This window comes from Galleria mellonella, unplaced genomic scaffold, assembly GCF_026898425.1.
Source record: "Galleria mellonella isolate WM207_F2 unplaced genomic scaffold, CSIRO_AGI_GalMel_v1 utg1432, whole genome shotgun sequence".
Taxonomy (NCBI): Eukaryota; Metazoa; Arthropoda; class Insecta; order Lepidoptera; family Pyralidae; genus Galleria; species Galleria mellonella.
Genome location: NW_026441998.1, coordinates 892,347 through 913,870, shown reverse-complemented (window position 1 = coordinate 913,870; position 21,524 = coordinate 892,347). Strand labels below are relative to the sequence as shown.

General features: G+C 30.7%; 3 protein-coding genes across 5 annotated transcripts; 2 read left to right on the top strand and 1 right to left on the bottom strand.

Annotated features, from left to right (window-relative positions):
• Window positions 1-718: 718 nt before the first annotated feature.
• Window positions 719-16,369, bottom strand: LOC113520754 (putative gustatory receptor 28b). Of its 3 annotated transcripts, XM_031910428.2 has the most exons (10): window positions 16,092-16,369; window positions 15,307-15,375; window positions 15,115-15,230; window positions 13,162-13,350; window positions 11,021-11,137; window positions 10,827-10,895; window positions 9,971-10,051; window positions 1,628-1,696; window positions 1,338-1,427; window positions 719-947 (listed from the first exon to the last, which is right to left on the bottom strand). In XM_031910428.2, exons 1-10 carry the CDS (start codon window positions 16,258-16,260, stop codon window positions 885-887), a joined length of 1,032 nt encoding a protein of 343 aa, XP_031766288.2. In that variant the 5' UTR covers window positions 16,261-16,369; the 3' UTR covers window positions 719-884. The 3 variants fall into 3 exon arrangements, with proteins under 3 accessions (XP_031766288.2, XP_031766287.2, XP_031766289.1); XM_031910429.2 differs by lacking the exons at window positions 719-947; window positions 1,338-1,427; window positions 1,628-1,696 and adding an exon at window positions 9,588-9,756; XM_031910427.2 differs by lacking the exons at window positions 9,971-10,051; window positions 10,827-10,895; window positions 11,021-11,137; ... (2 more) ...; window positions 15,307-15,375; window positions 16,092-16,369 and adding an exon at window positions 2,314-3,376.
• LOC113520755 (malate dehydrogenase, mitochondrial-like) lies at window positions 3,898-9,558 on the top strand. Its single transcript, XM_026906162.3, has 8 exons — window positions 3,898-4,153; window positions 4,866-5,029; window positions 5,420-5,527; window positions 5,906-6,169; window positions 6,497-6,706; window positions 7,103-7,228; window positions 8,138-8,284; window positions 9,203-9,558. The coding sequence occupies exons 1-8, from the start codon at window positions 3,991-3,993 to the stop codon at window positions 9,407-9,409; spliced, it is 1,389 nt and encodes a 462-aa protein (XP_026761963.2). The 5' UTR covers window positions 3,898-3,990; the 3' UTR covers window positions 9,410-9,558.
• Window positions 16,370-17,010: 641 nt separating the features above from the next.
• LOC113520752 (uncharacterized) lies at window positions 17,011-19,711 on the top strand. Its single transcript, XM_026906160.3, has 5 exons — window positions 17,011-17,250; window positions 17,329-17,459; window positions 17,530-17,587; window positions 17,675-19,342; window positions 19,552-19,711. The coding sequence occupies exons 1-5, from the start codon at window positions 17,124-17,126 to the stop codon at window positions 19,677-19,679; spliced, it is 2,112 nt and encodes a 703-aa protein (XP_026761961.1). The 5' UTR covers window positions 17,011-17,123; the 3' UTR covers window positions 19,680-19,711.
• Window positions 19,712-21,524: the final 1,813 nt, after the last annotated feature.

The window sequence follows — 21,524 nt, the reverse complement described above, 5'->3', positions numbered from 1 at the left end:
CACGCTCTGATTAAAAACAAAAACCATCGTCTTCAAACTTTGAGGTCTTTTAAATGACAAGATATGACAAAATATGATATATCACGGTTAATACTTTTTATTTATTTCTAACTACTACGTTTCCTACTATTTCTACGTCTAATCTATGTACGAATTCTGTATAAGATAATGCTACTAATATGAAGTTCGCCATTCATACTATATTTTAATTTAATTAATAACGTTATTTAAATAATAAAAATAACACATACTCGTATCCATAATAGGTAAACAAATTATTACGAGTCACCTGTGTTTATTTTTCTGTGCCAGCTTTAAGATTTGGTGACGAAACCTACCGCCATATCTGAATTGTTTTTTGATAATTATTTGCCACTTGTCTTTGAGGATGGAGATTCATTTCTTGCTCCAGACAAATTAGCAAATAAACATTTAAAATTGAGTGAGAACTGGGTTATCTTAGATTAATGGTATTCTCATAAATCAATCAATCAATTTATGAAAAGAACAACTATAAAGGTACTTACTTCTAAGAATAAAAAGTGTACAGTTCATTATGAAGTAAAAATCATAAAATCATAAAAAGAAAGTATTAATAATAATGAAATATATTTACTAAACAGTTTTACATATTTTTACATTTATAATATTACCTTAGTACGATAACGATGTGGGTATTTCTATAATTTGTACGAGTATAATAAAAAAACACATCGAAGACAATTATATATTTTAATTTCCTTATTGCATTTTTATATTACCGCTATAAATAATAAAAACATATATTTTAACACAATTTATATAAAAAATAAAAGGAATTCAATATTTGCAATAATATTATATAGACAAGCATATATTGTTTCTTTGATTCAAGGTCCTTCAAGTTAATCATCAGACCCGGTAAGCTGTACCAAAACTATTAAATACATCGTTGCAGAAGCTAGTACCTGAAAGAAAATTATAAATGATAAGGTTTATTATTATTATAAACAATATCTGTAATGCGTTGGGAATTTATATGAATTTATCTATAAAGACTGAATTTGCAATTAGGACGGACAGAAATAAGGAAAAATACAAGTAGGTACGTGATTGTAACGTGGTAAATTTGGATAAAGATATCCAATGTATTAATTTAGACTATAACCAAATATGTGTGTACAAAATTTAATTGACTAAATCAAGGCTATTTAACCATAATTGAGTGACAGATATCTAAATATCCAATCAAATTCTCACACTTTCAGATTTATAATAATACTAGGTACTATATTGGGTGAATAATAGATGCCTATCTATTAGAATTATATACTGGCAGGTAGTAATTAGTTACTAACGTTGAAAAAAAGGGTAGCGTCAAGAAAGAAAAATCCGTACACCGTCACTTCGGGGCCTTGATGGGCAATCAATGACAGAAAATGTTGTATCTGTAAATAAATTAATTTTGATTAAATTATACCTAATATTTATTTTATTAATAGGAATATGTAAGTACTATCCTTATTTATTCCTCAAAATAATAATAAATATTTTATATTAATGAAAATTAATATGTATTAAGTAATACTGTATTATGTTCATTGTAAAAAAAATACAATATATATTTATTTCTATTAACAATACGTACTTCCATATTCAACCTGATATCTTGTCTGTCAGTTGGAATCTTATGAAGGGTTTGGCCTATTTTCAATACCTGAAAATTTTACAATATATATAATAACTACAATTTTTTATCCTTATTTTGAAATAAAAAACAACACTTAATTACAATGTATCGTTATTGTATGATTGTGAAGAACTGAAGTCGGAAAGTAAACTCAAAAAACTAATAGAAGTCTTACATAAGTTTTGTAATAATAATAATAACCTACCAGGGAATTACCCAATTAAATATATTCCTTTTAAACTGTGCCAAAATGATGTTTTAGAGAGGCAAAACCAATCATATCCAGTAATATTAGATAGACGATGTATTGATATAATTGCTTATGACAGTATTGAAATATAGTAGAGCTTTTATGCATATCTGAATACAAAACCAGAGTACAAAGAAATTAAAAAAGATTCTTTAATGCAAGGTAAGTAACTATGGAAATAGTGTTTATATTACAAATCTAAGCATCGACGATTTACGACTAGCTACAATAGCGACTTCGACTGCTTGACCATGTTAAAAGAAACCTATATCCTTTACTATACTACCAAATTCTGTAACTATTGGTTCAGCTGTTAATATGTCAAAATATAACACAAATAAATACACTATCATATTTCTAATATTATATTATTAAAGAAGAATGAATTACTAACCTTAACTTTCAAGACATTCCCTGTATAAGCAAATGCAAATACTTTCGTAAGTTGATAACTAATCCAAACTACAGTATTAAATAATTCGTGTAATGTAAGTGATCTTGGAGAAATAATACCGTAGTACAGAGTATACGATTCACCAACCATAGCATGAAAGCACTGCAGCAATGTCAATAGAATAGAAGGTTGAAAAGCTTCATTAATATCCCGTTTGACTTGAATTACTTTAACGTATACTAACTCTATATCCTTCAGAGTTAAACTCGATGATGTATTTTTTACAGATGAGTAGGTAAAATGGTTTTTTTCATTTGCTACGTCTCTACAATTATCTTCAATATTACTCAATAATGCTCCAACCATAAATATTAACATACAATAGAATACTATATGCACAAATTGGGCAATTTGCGGTATAATGAAAGAGAAAACGACCAGTATTTGTTTCCAAGATCCTTCGCTTCGTGTAAAATTTAAAAAAAATAGAGACATAAGAAGTAAGAATAAAACCGTTATAGACACAGAAACATGAAAGTTTAATTGTCTCATAATAGAATAACCGTTCCTTGGGAGTTCGAACCAAAAAGTAGTCAACTTGTTTAAGATATCGACATATTTATATTTGTTCTTAAAAGCACACAGATATGCGGTAATGCAAGCACAAAATAGTAGTAGCAATTCTAATACATAATTAGAGTATGTCATTTCGGTACTAGTAAAAGGGCTGATATCAGTGTAAGAAAGAATAAATTGAACATGCAAAACAACAAATACAGAAATTATTGATATAAGCAATATGACATATAATACATTTAAATACAGTGATCTGTATATAATTTTATAACTTTTTGAATTATATTTTACACTATATGGAAATAGTCCCAATAAAGAAAGCATTAAGTAAATTGGTTGAAAAATATTATGAAATGTAACTTTATCTGAACGTATAAATGGAAAATAATTCCGCAAACCAAAGGACATGGTTGATGTTGGCAGTATGAGCGTAAATAACGAAATGAAAAATTATTTAGAAAGATAATTATGTAAATGTACCTATTTGGTAGAGATAATATCTCTGTACACACATTATTTATTAATTCACAGCTCGTACATGTTTTTTACTTTCAGTACTATTATTAAATATCTATTAATGCGCAATTTTATTTTAATGAGACGATTTACTGTGATGAAACAGTTTTATGACTACTAGGGGTTGATACAAAATAAAATTGCTATTGTAAAAAACTCCTAATATGAGGATTATTTTTGTCATGTTATTGCTTTTTATTTTTTATCTACATTAGGTGCACAGTATTACTTCAGCGTCAATGCTGTTTTATTATTTTTGTGTACTCACGTGCTCAAATTCGTTGAAAGCTGGTACAAAATTTAGATTAGATTTTTTAAATATTACTGAAATCAAAATAAGTGCATTGCTATATGTATATACTGTATATGAATTATTAAAAAGCATAAACGTGTACAGAGTGACTATGTATAAGCTTAAACAAGCCTCTTTTATCCTAAATAGTTTATGCCTTATAATCACTTAAAATAATAAATAACGAACAATCAAAAGAAATATTTGTGGAAAAAATAACAAAACGTCAGTTCATACAAAAAATAAAATTATGATAAAGTGACATGTAAAATTAATTAAGAAAACCCAAAAAAATGCAGTACTGTCGAACTTTTTATGAAGTTTGTCGATGGAAAGGACAACAAATATGGAGGACCAAGATCAGGAACTATCCCAAAACAAGTTCTTTTAAACACTATTATAGTACATGCCCAGCTGGTATGAAAGTCACCATCTGTGGAGCGGCAGGAAACACAGGTAAACGAATAGTTGAAGAAAAATGACTATTTACTTTTATTATAAAAGACATTTACATTGTTTACACTAGCCCACCACTAGCTCATTCTTTATATTCCATTGCATGACATCAACAGGAATTTCATATGCCTACCTTGATTTGATAACATCTAATCTAAGCCACGAAGAAAAAGGGGAAAGGGATTGTTAATAATGCGGACTACCAGTCCCATTGTTTTATACCCTATTAGATGGACATCCACGTGGTCTCCCCCCCCCCCCTCCCCTGGAAACCACCGTGCTGAATTCCAGGTGTATTCATCACGATGAGCTAACTGACCTGCCTTTTTATTCTCATTATATCTTATCATTCATTAAAAAACATATAAGCCATTGCAAAAAATTTAAGATTATAACTCACAAAACTTATCATTTTAGAGATATTCTGATAAAGGTTGATATTTTTTTTATAAATAAATATATGTGTGACACAATACTGAACTGTTGAATTTCTTCTAGTTTCTTCAGAATACATAAATTACCAAAACTACAGTAGAATCACTAAAAAATACTATTTAAAAAAGCTTTCCTTTTAAGCCTACTTTAATTAAGTTTATTTACATTTTTTATTTGTATTAATCTATAAATATCATCTATTTGTTTATCTACTTATAAACTCTCTGAATTTACAAATATATTTCACTAAAGCTACCGTATTATATTGTGTTTCCAGGACAACCTTTAGCTCTGTTATTAAAACAGTGTCCATTACTCGACGAGATAGCGTTGTACGATGTATGTGCCACTTGTGGTTATGGCATGGAACTGAGTCATGTAGATACAAAATGCAAAGTGTCATCATTCTCTGGTCGTCACATGCTCTGTGATGCTCTTAAGGTAATTTTAATTGTTCTTATAAATAAATATTATTTTCTTATTGAATACCGCAATTATGCACTCGTCAATTAAGATGAAAAGTATTTAGCAAATAATTAATACCTATAAGTTAGGGATCTAGATTTATGCATAGACCTAAATACTATTTGTTAATTGCCATTTAATTAAATTTGTTTAGCTGTTTATGCATGATATATTCAATTTAAACTTATTTTAAATTTAGATATATTAAAAAAAATCTTTATTTTGGTACCAAATTTCATTGAAATCCATTCAATTGCTCATATCCCCTTATACAAACCATTTGATGACTATTTATAGATATATTACCTATAAATATTGTATTTGATTTTATGTTATAATGGTAATATTTTTTTATTTAATTCTCAGGATTCGAAAGTAGTGGTAATAGTAGCGCGGAATGGTTGCGATACCTTCGAAAACAGTGCTCCTATAGTAACCGAGATTGCGTTACAGATTTGTAATACCTGCCCCTCTGTAAGTGAAAATTATCTATTTACGTATTGATATCTTCACGCCAAGTTTCTTATAGAACAGGCGGATAATATAGTAATGATTTTATCTCAAAATGTAAGTATCCAACCTATTGGATCTACAGATATTTACGAGTACGTATCGTGATGGGTAGTATGAAAATTCAAGTACAGGTCATAACTGTACGAGATTTTTGATGATATGGAATATTTTGCTCGACATACAGTAAATTGTAATTATGTTTTAAGTGAAATGTTACTGAAGTACTATATTTGTTAATTATCTTATTTATATTTTAGGAATTCAAAATTACGTTAGAGGTAACTTTTATTAATGCGTAAACTTTAAAAATATTTACAAATATACATATAATAATTTTAGGCTTTCACAATAATTGCAACAGAACCCATCGAAAGTATGGTGCCACTCGTAGGGGAAATCCAAAGGCTACGCAATGTATACAACCCTCGTAAATTATTGGGTTGTGTAGAACTGAACAGTGTGCGTGCAAATACAGTCCTCGCCAATTTTTTGAGAGCCCCACCCGAGGCAGTGAGGGTACCGGTTATTGGTGGTGCTACCCCAAACACTATGGTGCCAGTTCTTTCGGCTGCTGTTCATCCATGTACCATGACGCAAGAACAGGTAAGGCCATCTAATTATGATTTTTTTTTCGAAAAATCTTAAGGCGTTATTATTAATTTACAACCGACTATGAGAGAGATGTTCTTGAATCGGTTGTATTTGTATGTAACCTCATAACTCCGTCATTTGTAAACCGATTTGGATTTCTTTTTTTTGTCTGAAATATATATATATATATATATATATTATATATATAATATATATATTCGGAGAAATTTCAGAGAAATTTTATCAATATAAGTTCAATATTTTGAAACCAAAATAACTGATTTCGCCATGGTTGAAGTCGGGTTTTTTTGAAACTATGTAAATTTTAAATTATTCCAGATAGAAAGCATTACGTCGTGCATAATGACTGCTGTATGCGCAGCAAAGGGATGCCATGCAGAGACAGCCTGTCTTGCTGGTGCTTACGCTGTGGCCCGAAATACTATCAATGTGGTAAAAGGACTGCAAGGCTCGAAAGAAGTAGTGCAGTGTGCGTATGTCGACAGTTTAGGGACGTGCGCACCTGATTGTCAATTCTTTGCTAGTGAGGTAAGGTTTCGTAGAAATTTTTAACGTTCGTTTGAAGGCCAATTCACGTATGATGAAGTAAATTTAGAACTTGAGTATTTGCTGGTGCAAAGACTGGAGAAATTTTATAGGTCTTGAAATCGAGTGATGGTACTTCGAAAACAAAACAATTTTTACTTCATTTTCAAGTTTATGAATCGCTGGTTTTTAGTTGATTGTTTTACATCACATCCTATATTACATCTAATAGTAAACAGTACTACTAATATCTATATATTTTGTAAAAAAAAAATTAAATGTAACGGACTCTTATATCACTACAAAATCTATTTCATAAACAAATAGTTTTAAATTTACCTCAGAATATTCTCAACCGCATATCGACTGAATTTTGTAGGTACCTGTTTACTTTTTCAGGTTGTGTTGGGACCTTCGGGAATAGAGAAATACTTAGGTATTCCAGAGCTGTCGAAATTTGAGAATTGTTTATTGTGCAACTGTCTACCGTATGTTAGGAATGAAATTGCTCGAGCCATATGGCTGGTAAATACAGTTGTATCCTATTATCCGTAGAATACATAACAGTAGTACAAATTAGAAAAAATAACAATACACTTTTTAAATAGATTGCTTGTAGAATGTAGGAACAGTAATAGTTATATCCTCACTTAACATCTGATCACAAAAAAAACTGATCATAAAAACAATTTAAATCACCGAATGTATGATAATCATGAGTACAACAAAATAAACAAAAAGTGAGATATTTTCCAATATGTTTTCAATATCGTGATAAAATAAATAGAGTATTCTATCAGTGAATCTAAACATTTGAAGCCCTCTTACTAACTTGACAACTGAATGAGCCTTAGGAATATTTTAAAGTTTAATTAATGAAATACACCTTGAAAAGATTTCTTTAGGAAACTTATAATGGCAAATAAACTGACAAAACAAAATATATTTCTTAGTGCCATTGTTATCTTTGCGTATTGCATTCCTGAGGACCAGGGTGATTTTTTTAATGCCCCGTACCCCGTATATTATTATTACTATCATATTTCAAAACCAGTACAGTCATGGAATCGCAACTTTACAACGGTGACACGCCGATGTTAAACATATAAATTAACCCTTAAAAGCCTGATTTTTTAAATCAAATTAAAAAATATATAAGTGTACCCTTTACTGTGTTTACTAATGGGGAAAAATAGTAAAAAAATCAAAACGATATTTTTATATATTTATATTGCAAAAAACATTTGATAACATGTAAACAGCCAAATATTAAAATAAAATCGAGTGTAGGCGCCCAATGCGATTTATAACCCCAGTATCAAATTTGAAACTTCAGGTATTTAAGGGTTAATGCTGTGTATATGCTTCAGGTATACTCGAGTGGCAGAAATACGAGAATGTTGATAATGTAAACGAACTCTGTGTATGCTTTAGGTATACTCGATGTGCCAACAATGTTGTTGCGCCAACTGTCATGTGCACCCTTGCACGTGCTACACGCCACCTATAGCGCCATGCGTGCCGCCAGTCAACTGGACTGGCGACTGCACGGACGCCTGTCGCGATGAATACCTAGCTTCTGTTAGTGTCTATTCTATTGACAAATATATTTTGATGTGTGTTAAAATATACCGTGCGGTCCCAACATAGAATAGGCCATAGGCCCTAGGCTCTTTCTTTCCCGTAAGTGTTTTAAAAAGCAACTAAATGAACTTAATGGTCGAGGGATTGGCAGCAGCGTCCTTCTTAAAACCTCATCAAAAGCCTAACTGCCAACTCACCTGCCAAACATGGTAACTACTGACAAAATGGGGAAGGTCTATGTCCAGCAGGGGACAGATAATGGCAAATATAATGATGTTAAAATTGCCTATTGTCTAATCTGAATTCTAGTATAGCTTATTTAAATTTCCTCGTAGTGAATCACCTCTGAAAGTCTTACCGACCACACTTCTTTTTAAGTACCTATTCTGTAATAAATAAAATAGATTTAAAGTTGAGTTAATCTAAGAAATAATCTTATATTATATTTCATAAAAAAACCGATTTCCATTGTAACAGACCCAGTTATTTTGATTTAAAAACCAACTTACTGAACCAATTTTGATAGAATTTCTATTTAGCCAATCTGTAAGTATATCCTTTCAGATAAAAAACAGTTTTCCAAATCGGTTTATAACTAACGGAATTATGAGGTAACAAACAAAAAAACGAATTGAAAACCTCCTCCTAATTTTTAATTTTTTTTAAATAGGTTGTAAATAGTGCAAAAAAAAAATACAGAATCAGTCTAGGTTTAGACTCAATGATTATTCATTTTGTTTTTGCGTTATCGCAAAAACATAATTTGGCATTGGCATGGCAAACAAGCTGACGGCCTACCTGATAAAAATTATAACTATCGCGTAAATTCTCACGCAAATGTATTTAATTAACGAAATTATGATCTTAGAGTGCATATAAAACTCTGCACAAACAATTATTTTTTTTTTTATTTAGATATGCCGAGAAATGACCTGTAGGTGTAGTAGTACAGAACTCTGCTGGCGACCTCGAGAAGTAGACTATGATGCGGCGAGAGCCGCCAACCTCACCCATCAAATGCCTCTTAAAAACGCAGCTTGCTCCGAGTGCCGAGTACCTAGGAGTGTACGAATTGAACAAGAGATAAGGGAGAAGGCAATGGACCCCTGTGGTAGCTACTAATTAAACATACAACAAAAATCTACAGAAACGAAAGCTTTAAGATTTTGAAAAAGTCTACTCTCCACTACTTTAGATATTGAATATTATTTCGGCAAGAGAGCTTGAGTGTTCAAGTTTTGAAACTATTTCTCGATAAATGACTTCATTTATAAAGCAATAAAATCCAATTTACAGTCGATATTATATTTAATTTATAAAAATCCAATCCAAAATAAAAATATTACTAAAAGGCAATAAAAAAAAAATTTTAATTAAATATTTAACACATTTTTTATTTTGCTTGTAAACACGTCAATTTTGGCTTTGACCACTTCACAAAAATGAACATGTGGTGACTTTGACTGCCTCTGAGAATGGGAAAAAAATATTGTAATGTTTTAATATAATTTAAGCAAACCTCACAGACGTTGTCCTGTTCGAACGTTTGCCTCGGACAGGGCAACGTCTGTCTGAACCGCTCAATCAAATATGGACCAGAGGTTTAGGAATTCAGTGACATACCCGTGTAAAGAAGAATTATATATAAAAATGTAATATATAGAAAAATAGCTTTAGATATACCTGTTGATGTTGATCCTCTATATTCGAAACAGTCCCGTCTCCATTACTAATCTCACACCTAGATTTAGCTGTTAAGCATTTCTGTGTAAAGAAATATTGTATGGTATTTAAATAGCTGCAACTCTACTTTTATTTAAATTGATACCAAATATATAATAAGTGTTATGTATAAAAATTTACCTGTGGGCTTCTAGCAAACCACAGAGCCAAATATGTAGGTACTATAACAATTCATAGATACTGTCAAACTTCCAGGATGTCGTGAGAGGCGAATAAATAAACAAAGCTTAATACACACGATGTAAAGGAAGTTAAACTGTACACGAGTATAAAAGCCTATACCAAGTTGCTTGATCAGTATAGTAATAAGTAAGCTAAAATTCTCCTGCGGTCATTTTCATGTCCAGTAGTGGCACATTAATCAATTATAAAGTATGATGCTTAGATGGAATATTGTTGTGCAGTACAAGTTTGTTTATGGATGGTTGTTGTTCATCGCATAATGCAATGTAATATCGTGTACATAATGAACGCTCTCATACTGCCTTATTACGTTTAAATTGAATATGCAATGAACGAACTCGTAATCAAACTGAGGAACTCACCAGGTAAAACAATGATGATGATAATTATATGATTTCATTAAAACCATAATTAATGCTTGCTGGTGAATCTTCTATGATGCAAATGATCCAAGAAAAATGTTTTAATACGCCTGCTTAGGACTTACCAGGTTGACATTACTCAGTTATCAAATCTTGCCATATGTACATTGAGATGTAAATTGGTAGTAAATAGACACAAAATCTAGACATTAGCTTTCTTAAAGGTAAAATTTTTTAAAAATTATGCTGACCTTTGATATTGAAATATTAATGACTGATGGTATCAAGCTGAAGTCTTTCTTCAAGTTTTTTACAGATTTCTAAAACAATTGAAATACAAATGAATGTAAATTATACAAATTAAAAAATATAGTGTTTTAATATCATGTTCACGCAAATTTAAATGTTTATTGTAAGAAGTTCTAGATATAAGATACCGTAATACCTTAGGTACACATATCATAATTCCAGAGCGACCTTCCTTTGACATTCCAGGTTGAAAACATGGACCAATAGAAGCTTTTCCCTCCAATGTCCAGGCTTGACTTCGGGTTTCTATATTCTATAATTAATTATAAGTATTAGATTATATTTAAAACATACTTATGAATATATGCACTTTATTATAATTATATGTAATAGAGGAAACTACTTAAGATTTACCGAACTCTTTTTTTCTGTAATATTAGGTAGTTTTCCTCTAAAATGAAATATATAACACGTTCTTAATCTTATTTTGAATTTTGATTCCTTGAATTTTAAAATCCTTGAATTTTTAAAATTCTTGATATGTACCTATTTGTGAAATACTTTGATAACTTGTTAGTAGCGTTTTACTTACGAGTATAAATATACTATACATATATGTATATAGAAATTAAAGATTGTGACGATAATGATTTTTTTACACACAGTTATGATATAAGGACAAGTTGTATTGACTGTAGATTAACTTTCCCTTTTTTTAAATTATGTTCGAAGTGCTACCAATCTAAAATAATGAATAGGAAAAAAATTATAAGACAAAATTGCAACACGTATTTTACTTTAACTTTCGCGTTATTTACACATCTAAATAATACCTATAATCCTATCTATAATCGTACCGAATAGGTATATAGGTATTATTTACCTGTCATCACGTTGCATTAAGTTCCAATTGTAAATTTGAAATACGTATTTTGCATAAAAATTACTTAAAATTTTCTGATCTTGATTAAATATACCTAACCTTAGACTTACTAAACTTATCCACATAGATCTACTAAAGTCTCCTTTTTGAATAAGTTTCTGGTTAAGAACTTGAGAGTAGTACTCGTCCAGCTGCTGTAAGATATTAATTGTACACTCTTCTTGTCTTTGCCACTCTCCGTTTATTCGGAGTCAGCTAGCTTCAAAACACTATTAAATATTCCCCCCACAGAAAAAAGCTTTTATTGAATATTACTAGCTGATGATTATTCCATTATATGTAATATACCCATTTACCTCTTTATAAATTTAACTTAAATTGAAAACAAGAAGCAACACCCATTCTAATTATAGTAAATAACAATACTTTATATATCACATCATACTATAATAACTAAGATAATAATAGACAGAACCATGAATAAATCAATTATAAATTTCATATATACACATTTATATAAAAAATACTGTACGCAGTTTTCTCAATTTATCTAGCTGGCCATCTCCAAACCCCCAACCAATATCTTATCAGTACAAAACAATAGACAAATGTTCATCTTCATTTAAAGCTTAATCGTTACAAGTGTACGTAGTCTTAGATACTAACGTGGAGATAGGAAATGGCCAGCTAGTGTGACATGCTAGGGTGTTTTGAACGTAAGCAGTGCTTCGGAAAATCAACTTTATATTCCGGTGGCATTTTCTTGAGCCGAGGAGACATTTTCTTCAGAGGGGGCATGATAACGCACTCCGCAGCAGAACATTTGACGCATGGCCCGGGAGACGCGAGAGGCGCGCGACTCGCTGCGAGGCAGCCCACCAGCCTCTTCATCATCAGACTATAATAACAATCATAAAATTATAATCTTAATTGTAAAAATAACCAGATTGACTTACGTGTATTTTTGTTCGCAATGATTATTTTGGGGTCACCCGAGCCCCTTAATCGTGAGTAGCTGTGAACTTAACACCCTTACTGGTTCTCACTCATGGTTCCCGACATAATCATTGTCCACAAAAATACATATGAGGTGACTGGAATATTTTTACATTTAAAATATAATGTGTATTTACGAAATTTTAACAATAAATACCATAAGATGACACACAAATATCGATAATTATATAATAAGATATTCATAGTACTTAATCCGTTTTAATATATACGTAACTAATAATAGATATATTGTGGCGGGCTGCCGCGCTTCGGTCATATAGGTATATAGCTAACTAACCAAAAATGCTACTAAAGAAAAAAGTCTGTTCCTAATTTTGCACAAGTGGCAAAAAAATTTACTAATAATTTCAAAAGTATGTCATAGTAAGTAGTAAATGTTTAAAAAGGTAAACCTATTTTTGCTCTTACTAAATAATACTAAAGATACTAGTAGATACCCAAACTGAACGATTTTCGGCTGCATCGGATGTTCGTAACTCGGCTACCTCTTCTGTTATACTGTCATCGTCGGCTTTTTTTTCTAGACTCGTTTCTTGAATCTTCTCAAGAACAAGATTTGAAGTAGCCGATATTACTGTTTCTGCTTGAGCGGGAATTGGCTGTGATGAGAATGGTAAGGGTCCCTTCTGTAATGAAAATATAAATATAGAATACTAGCTGTTGCTCTCTACTTTACACGCATACTGCCATGTAATATATACGTATTGAAAGAAACGTTTTGAAAATTGCCTAACTTATAGAGACTTATCTCTATAAGTTAGGCAATTTTCAAAAATACTGTCTTAGCGTATGCTAACATTATAATATAAACCTATATTTTAAATTTCAACTTTCTAGACTTAACAGTTTTGAATTGGTTTGTTCTGACTATCAACACATAAGTCGTACGCTTAAATTACTCGTATATAGATAGAGCATCGAGCCTCAAAAATGAGTCAACTTTTTGTCAGCTAATTATCAAATTAGCTGACTCTTTTTTTATCAGTGTTCTATATACTTACGCATAAAATTTATCTTGACGTATTATTTAATAAATAAAATGAGTGTTTACGCATTAAAAAGATGTAGAAATTATAAGACAAAAAAAAATACAGAACTTATAAAAGAATCACTCATAACTAACTAGGTATTTTATCACGCAAAATTGTTATGAAAAATTGACCTTTTTTTCTCGAAGCATTTCTATGGAGATACTATATCTATATAATCTAAGGTTGTACGATGTTTTTTTTTATAATTGTATATGGCATCGTAACTCGCATGAACCGATTTAACTTTTTTGTTTAAAAGTTAATTGAATTTTAGTATTAACTTCTTATTTGACTTTTTGAAGATCAGGTATACTGTAATTGATGAAAGAATGTAAACAACTTTCACAGAAATGATTGATTCAAAATTCAGTATCCTGAGTTACACGTTCTTTTAAGGGATTGTTTTATTTGTGAAAATAAATATTTTTCCAAAGGAACATATACGAACACGGCCTTTCCAACTATCAAGTCAATATGTAAGTCACAAATTTTTTGTCATTTCTGAATTTTTAATTCACGAAATCTCTGTCCTAATATATATTTTATAGCACTGATAGATTTTTAGTTTTACGTGCAGCTAACAACTTCAATTGCATTCTGTATATACATAATGAGTTGTATCAACTCTTCTATTTATAGAATTTTTAGTCACAGATAGCTACTAAATGCATGTCGTTAGCCGACATGGCGTGCTATTATTTCATCGTGTCAAATTGCGAACATTATCTGCCTTAGTGCTTGATTGCTATAATATATGCATTTTTTATTCTCCATTGAAACAAATGGGCTTAACGAGTCACACAACTAAAGCGATTTTGGACTATATGTTGGTTCAAAAGTCTGAATTCACATTTACTTAACAATCGTTTTTCTCTTTTCTTTGAAAGCTAGATAAAAAGGCAGTAAGCAGCAGTGTTTTTAATGGATGACAATGGACTGGTAACCCCGCTTGCGCTAACGGTAGGTATACGCTGGCGGGGCTCCAGTGAATGATGATAGGTGAGATGAAAAGGCAGGTCACTTAGCCCATTGTGCCATTGTTTCCATGTTGAACCACGTGAAGGTCGACCTGACAGGGTATATTGCTAGCAATGGGAGTGATAGTCCGCATTAATAACAATCCCTTCCCCCTCTATAAGCAATAAGTAATATTTAAATATAACATTAATATATACTTAAAACATGCAAATAAGTATAAATTAAATTTTAGCTCTTACCTAGTGCGTCTAGTAAAAAATATTCTACTGGATTATGATAATGGTTAAACGACACGACATATAGCAATAAATCAGATTGGAATAAAAAATCCAATTGTTGGACAACTATCCATACGCTTGTCAATTCAAACATTAAGCCTACCTTAGTTTCAACTTCCAACGCAGCCAAAGCAATCGTTTCAGGCGATGACTCCCGCCTCTTAGTGTTGCCAGATATTATTTTAGTTTCACTTTGTTTGTGTTTCTCTGAAGATGTCGCTAGAATAACAATACCCTTTAATCCTTAACACACAATATAATATGATTTTTTAATAAATAACAAAATCTGCCATACCGCGGTCACATTCCTTTTGTTCTTCTATGTCTTGATGTATTGTAAAAACTTTTAACTCTTCAGCTAAGGCTGTAAATAATATACCACAATTAATTCGACACATTAAAATATAACCACATCCTGGATAGTCATAAGAAATGGCGTGATCTGCGGCTGTCAATATATACATAGTAACACAGTAATAGGCACACGCAAATGTGATATATCGAAAGCGGTGCCTATTTTACACAATCACATTTAACACGGACAAGGTGGTAAGGTCATCTCCAGGGTTTGGCAAGGTGTGAGTGGTCACCATCACTTGTATGTACTGCGATATAATCAAAAGATACGTGTGGCCTGTCATAATAGTATTCTGTTCAAACGAAAATCCAGAATGTAAATAATATGAAACTGTGTAGATAATTATCAAAATCATTTCAGCTATGCGACAGAAATAAATAAAAATATATTCAATACTGTGGTTATGTAAATAGTACATAACTATTTAAGATTGTTCTTTTTTACTATAAATAAACTTAGCCAATAAAATACCATGACACTTTCTATTAGAATATTACATAATTATTTTATAATATTTTCTTATGATCGTCACACTGCTAGTAATAAAAAGAGAAATATTATAGTAAAAATCCATGAAATTAAAAAAAATATACACGTACAATACTAAAAAAAATATACAAGTTCCCAGTTAGCAGCAGGATCGCCAATTATTATGTAATAGATCAATTTATATATTTACATATTTGGATAATTAGAAAAATATTAAAATGACAAATTCATACAAGATGCAGGCGGAACTCTGGAATGCCTATGGTGAAGATCAGAAGTAGCTCCATCATGCAGTTCAGTGGGGCGATATGGTTGCTTGTGCCTACTAGCACCTGTCTGTTCTACCATCACTATAGACCCCGTCGCAGCAACCCCGCTACTTTTCTTCTCTTGGTCCGACATTTTCTATTACTCAAACATCCATACGTACTATTTACCCTAAAACCTTACTAATATGTCGGCAAAATCTCCTTAATTTTTTTTTTGATATTACAAATGAGTAAAATGTCACTTTTTGCTAATTTTGACATTTAACTCTTTTTGTTTTTTATTATATTCCATTTTCAAAAAATGTCACGAAATAGATCTAACTGATCTATTTCGTACTGGTATTTCGTACACGTACATTAAGCAAATATATAAAGTACTGTTAGCACAGATAAAACAGAAAAATAAACGATTATTATAACAATATTACCAACGAATCGATATTTGTAAATATACAATTTAATATATTTTTAGTAAAGGCTCGGAAGTAATCTTCTAGTCCTAACACTCGGCTTAATCTGCGCAAATTCCATATTTATTGTTACCATAAGAACTATGGAAAGAGAAAAAAAATGCTAAACATTTTTAGGTTATACACAAGTTTAGCTGAGAATGAGTCAAACATTAATTTGCTGAATTCAGAAGCTATCTTTAGAGCAATTAAATAGTAAAACCTAACCAGTCACCCGATCGGTAATCACAAATAACCAGCTTAAGGCTTCTCGACTTCTTTTATCTGCACTTGCCTCAAATAATACAATACAATTGTACACCAACATAAAATTGAGTTCTAGAATACAGACTTCTTAATTTATAACCATAGATTTCTATGAAGAAGAAATCGATCTTTGAAAAACATTGCCAAACTCTGAATCTATCAAAATAATGTAACATTTTTATATCTTCATCTAAATTATTGTTAAAATAGTCCTTTTTATTTTGTTTTATATTAAATTACTACTTTGTAACTATGCCAGAAAGAACGAAAATAAAATGTGATGGAAAATAAACATTCGCCATCCAAGAAATTAATATCCATCCAAGAAGAGAAATTATTACGTGAAGTCGATTACGATTCTCTTGGTGGAGGTTTGCCCCACTTATCTAAGAAGCAACTACTTCTAGGTGCAATTTGTACATAAATATCTTTTAGTGATGGATATAACTAAAAATAATATATTATTAATACTTATTGTTATATAGATTTAGAAATACTTCAAAAGGGCTCAGCCCATCGACAGCCATCACAAAGAGTACTAATATCTATTAAATCTAGAGCACCAGCAATTAAAACACTATATATAGCTGAGAAGAGTAGGTTTTATGCTAAAAAGGTACAGAAATTAAATATTATTCTATATATTGGTGTGGATATATTAAAACAAATTATAATTTTATTCGCAGGGTTCGAATAAATCAGGTTCTAGACTAGCTATAGGAGATTATTCATCTTTTACAACTCGTAAGATGTTTTATTTTTACTGATAACATACTTACTACAAAATATTGTAATTAAATAGTTACTTTATACTACTATATTATTTTATAGATAGTACTGACGACAACTCTAATATTCTGAAATCAATTGCATGTGAAACAGAGCAACGAAACGAAATAAATGACGATGTTTTAGAGGAAAATTCATCTATCAATGATCAAGTAGAAACTTCAACAACTGTTTTTAACTATTTCCAGTGTGAAACTCAAAAAATATGTAATACTCCACGGCAAGCAGCTGAAAAATGTTATATCTTTACTCAGCCGCAATTAACTATGAACCTTCCTAAAGTTGCTGCTAATAGTGATAAGCCTAAAATAAACTCAAATAAAGTGGATATTGCAACTCTTATAGTCACAAATACTTCTTCTGAAGATTCAACTTTACCTTATATTAGTACTTTGCATAACTTAAACAAAAGGATAGATTATTTAGAACGCAAAATTATGAGACAGAAAAAAGTTTTACGCTCAATTGATCCTAATATACCCCTATCTTCATCAGATGAAGAAACTAAGGATAATATAATTAAAACTTCATCTGGAATAGATCATCCATGTTGCAGCTATATAGAGCAATACAGTCACATCCCAGAAACATCAGCTTTTCAAAGATATGCTCAACAAACAGCACCGCTATCCTTAAATAAAACTGCTTCTCTTGAAAAAGAACATAATTCTGAACAATATAGCCGTGATTTTACGACTTATGATGGTATAACGGCACGAGGTAGAAGACAATGTGCTTCTGTACCATGCAAACGAGACGATATTCCAAAAATGGCTGCTGAAAGAGTGCATAAGATACGCCACAAACTTAATTCTGTTCGTGATTATCGGCTAATGGACACAGTCCACTATTTAGCTCAAGGTGAATTCGCTCCTCGTGACGATGGTATAAAATTGACACCTTCTCGAGAAGCAGTGCTCAGTGATATTATATGGGAAGATGTGTGTCGTACACATTGGCCGAATACTCGCTTAGGTCGCCGAATAGCACATCCTGAAAGATGCAAAACTAGATGTGAATTGCAGCGATTAATTGACAGTTTATTAAGAGAACGGGTTGCACACGTTGAACGCAGACGACGGCGTCATTACAGAATCGTTAAATTAAATCATCGTCATGAAAGTTGCAGACCTGTCGGAAAAACCGGTGATATAATAGTGGCTAGCCATAAAAACAAACAGGCTAACGATGATAGAGGTGTTCCTATTAACAATGTCAATGCAGTTAGTGCAGTAATGACCGATAGGCGCTGGGATGAACAAAATGTACGCAAAAGACACAGAAGTCATGATCGCTTAATTATGCCACATATCCGACAAAATTATCAATCAAAATTAGATGACTGTTTGCCAGGCCCTAGTTATGCCGTTCCTCGATCATCGACTAACAGAGAAGCAACATATTGTTATCATACTACAAGCCCTATTAAGTCTGAGAAAGATACAATTTTATCACAAAATGCAAATCGTAATATAAGAACGCAAGAATTAACAAGTGAAAGTAGTTCAACTTATAAGCCTGGTAGTAAAACTCCTCGTCTTGTTATAAAAAAAGATACTTCAAGACGTAAATATCAATCCAAAGACGAACCTGATCTTGAGCATTACATATTGTTGCCTACTTTAGTACTTCGAACACCATCCAATGTGAAACGGCAAAAGAAATTTAACGAACTATATCACCGAATATTAAATATTCATCTAAATAAAAGTAAGAATCTTATCTGTTCTACTGCTTAATATAGGTTTCTTTCATATTTCACCACAAAATGCGATCCTGCGGCACTTGCATCCATTGATACACATACTTTTGAGATCGGACATTTACAAAACTTACGAATAATTCGATAGATTCACATCTAAAGTACGTTTGAAGAAGTAAAAATAATTTTAATAATTATTTTTTTATTTTTGTTGCAGCTCAAAATAGTAATGTAAATCCTGAAATTCCTGAACAAGAGGTAAATGGAAACCGCAATATGAAAGATATCGGTTTGAATATTAATATTACTCTATCAAATAGCTCGGAACAGTTGCTTACGAAATAATTATGATGATTAGTTTTATAATTTATAGTCATATCTACAAATTACTGTTCATAGTTTCGTAAATATACTGAAAAAATCCACTTTCTTATTTTTTTCAATATATAATTTGTCATAAACAGAATTTGTTTTTACTTTTTTCAATTTAATATTAAAACATGGTATTTTTCATTTACTTTAATATTAAATTATTACAATTATCTCTTTTATATCGTATATAATATAATATATGTTGACATGCTTTATGTTAATCTCAGATAGTTATAACAGAGATGAGCAAAAATTTGTTCAGAATACCATTAGTAATATTTATTAATAATTATTTAGTATAAATTTATACACAAAAAGCATACACAAAACTCAAATCTGAACCAGAATCTGAAGTCCATTTCTAAAGAGACTCAATTAAGGATCATATGTATGTCAAACAGTTATCTATTATTTAAAACCTAGTAAAAGTGTTACAAGGACAAGACTGAGAAGCAAATAAGCGATCGCACATGACACTCATAAATATAAACCACGTCAGCAATAAAAGAAAATATAATAATGGCACACACCTCTTACATGGGGAAATTCCTTGTATAACTGAAAATTTAATTATATATATAATGGATAGTATTAATTATAAGTTAAAAAGGTATTTAATATCAAAAGCACTAGGTTTAAAGAATCTGTTGTTACTATGATAGAAATAAATTGTTGAGATTTCATCCTACCTCTATGGACTATTAATTTATTCGTGTACCTATGATGAGAGCATAAAATTATTACCAAGCCGCTATTTATTTCTTTAAAAAGTTGTGATTAATTATTTTATATATATCAAAGTAATGTCATCGTTTGATTGTCTCTTTTTTTAAAGATTCCAGGATGACAAAGTAGCAAAAATCTGTAGTTAATTCTGTAGAAATATATGTTTTATATATTACGAGTAAATTTTTAATGATATTAACTAATTAAAAAATATTAATTTCTTTTAAGAAAATAATAATATAAGAATACACGAAAAGTAGTGAATTGCCTAATTTTCGCATCAATTTACCTAATTTTTGTATGGGAACGCTTTGTACACGGGTTCAGATTCTAATACCGCATAGTTTGATCATTAATAACAGTGTCGGTTCTTCTTTGTATCATTACATTTCTTGTTAAAATGTTGCTGAATCAGGAACAATCCCCCTTCAAAGTCTGATCTTTGCTACTACATACTTATTTAGGTTTTTTTCTACATACATAAAGAGAATGTAACACATTCTCTTTATGTATGTAGAAAAAAAACCTATCGTGATGAAATACAAGAATTATCAAAATCGATCCACTATTGGTGAAGATATCATATAACATACAAAAAAATTACAGGCAAATTTTAATCCCCTTTTTTAAAGTAATTTGAGAGCTATATTTTTTAAACATTAAACGATGAATTCAAAATAAACACATACTTTATTTATTTAATCAAATAAAATAAGAAATATGTAGAACCAATACTGAAGAACTCTATCAATGACAAAAATAATTACTAAGATCGCATCAGGTTTAGCAGAAATATAACACATTATATAAAAAATACAAACAAATTGACATTTATTCTACTTTTAAATCTTTTAATACGTATATTGTGATCATTCAGTCTGAAAAGGTAGATAACTTGGTCAATCTATGTCATAAGAAATAAGGTAGAAGTTTTCATATACTTAAGATACTTTATTATTTATATACCTCTAGTTTTACTCTTTCGCGTACGGTGCACTTAACACCTTAGTCATCAAGTGTCAATACATGAGGGATACCGTATGGTACTATTGTGATTATATATCTATTTGTGATTGTTAAAATGTTTTATCT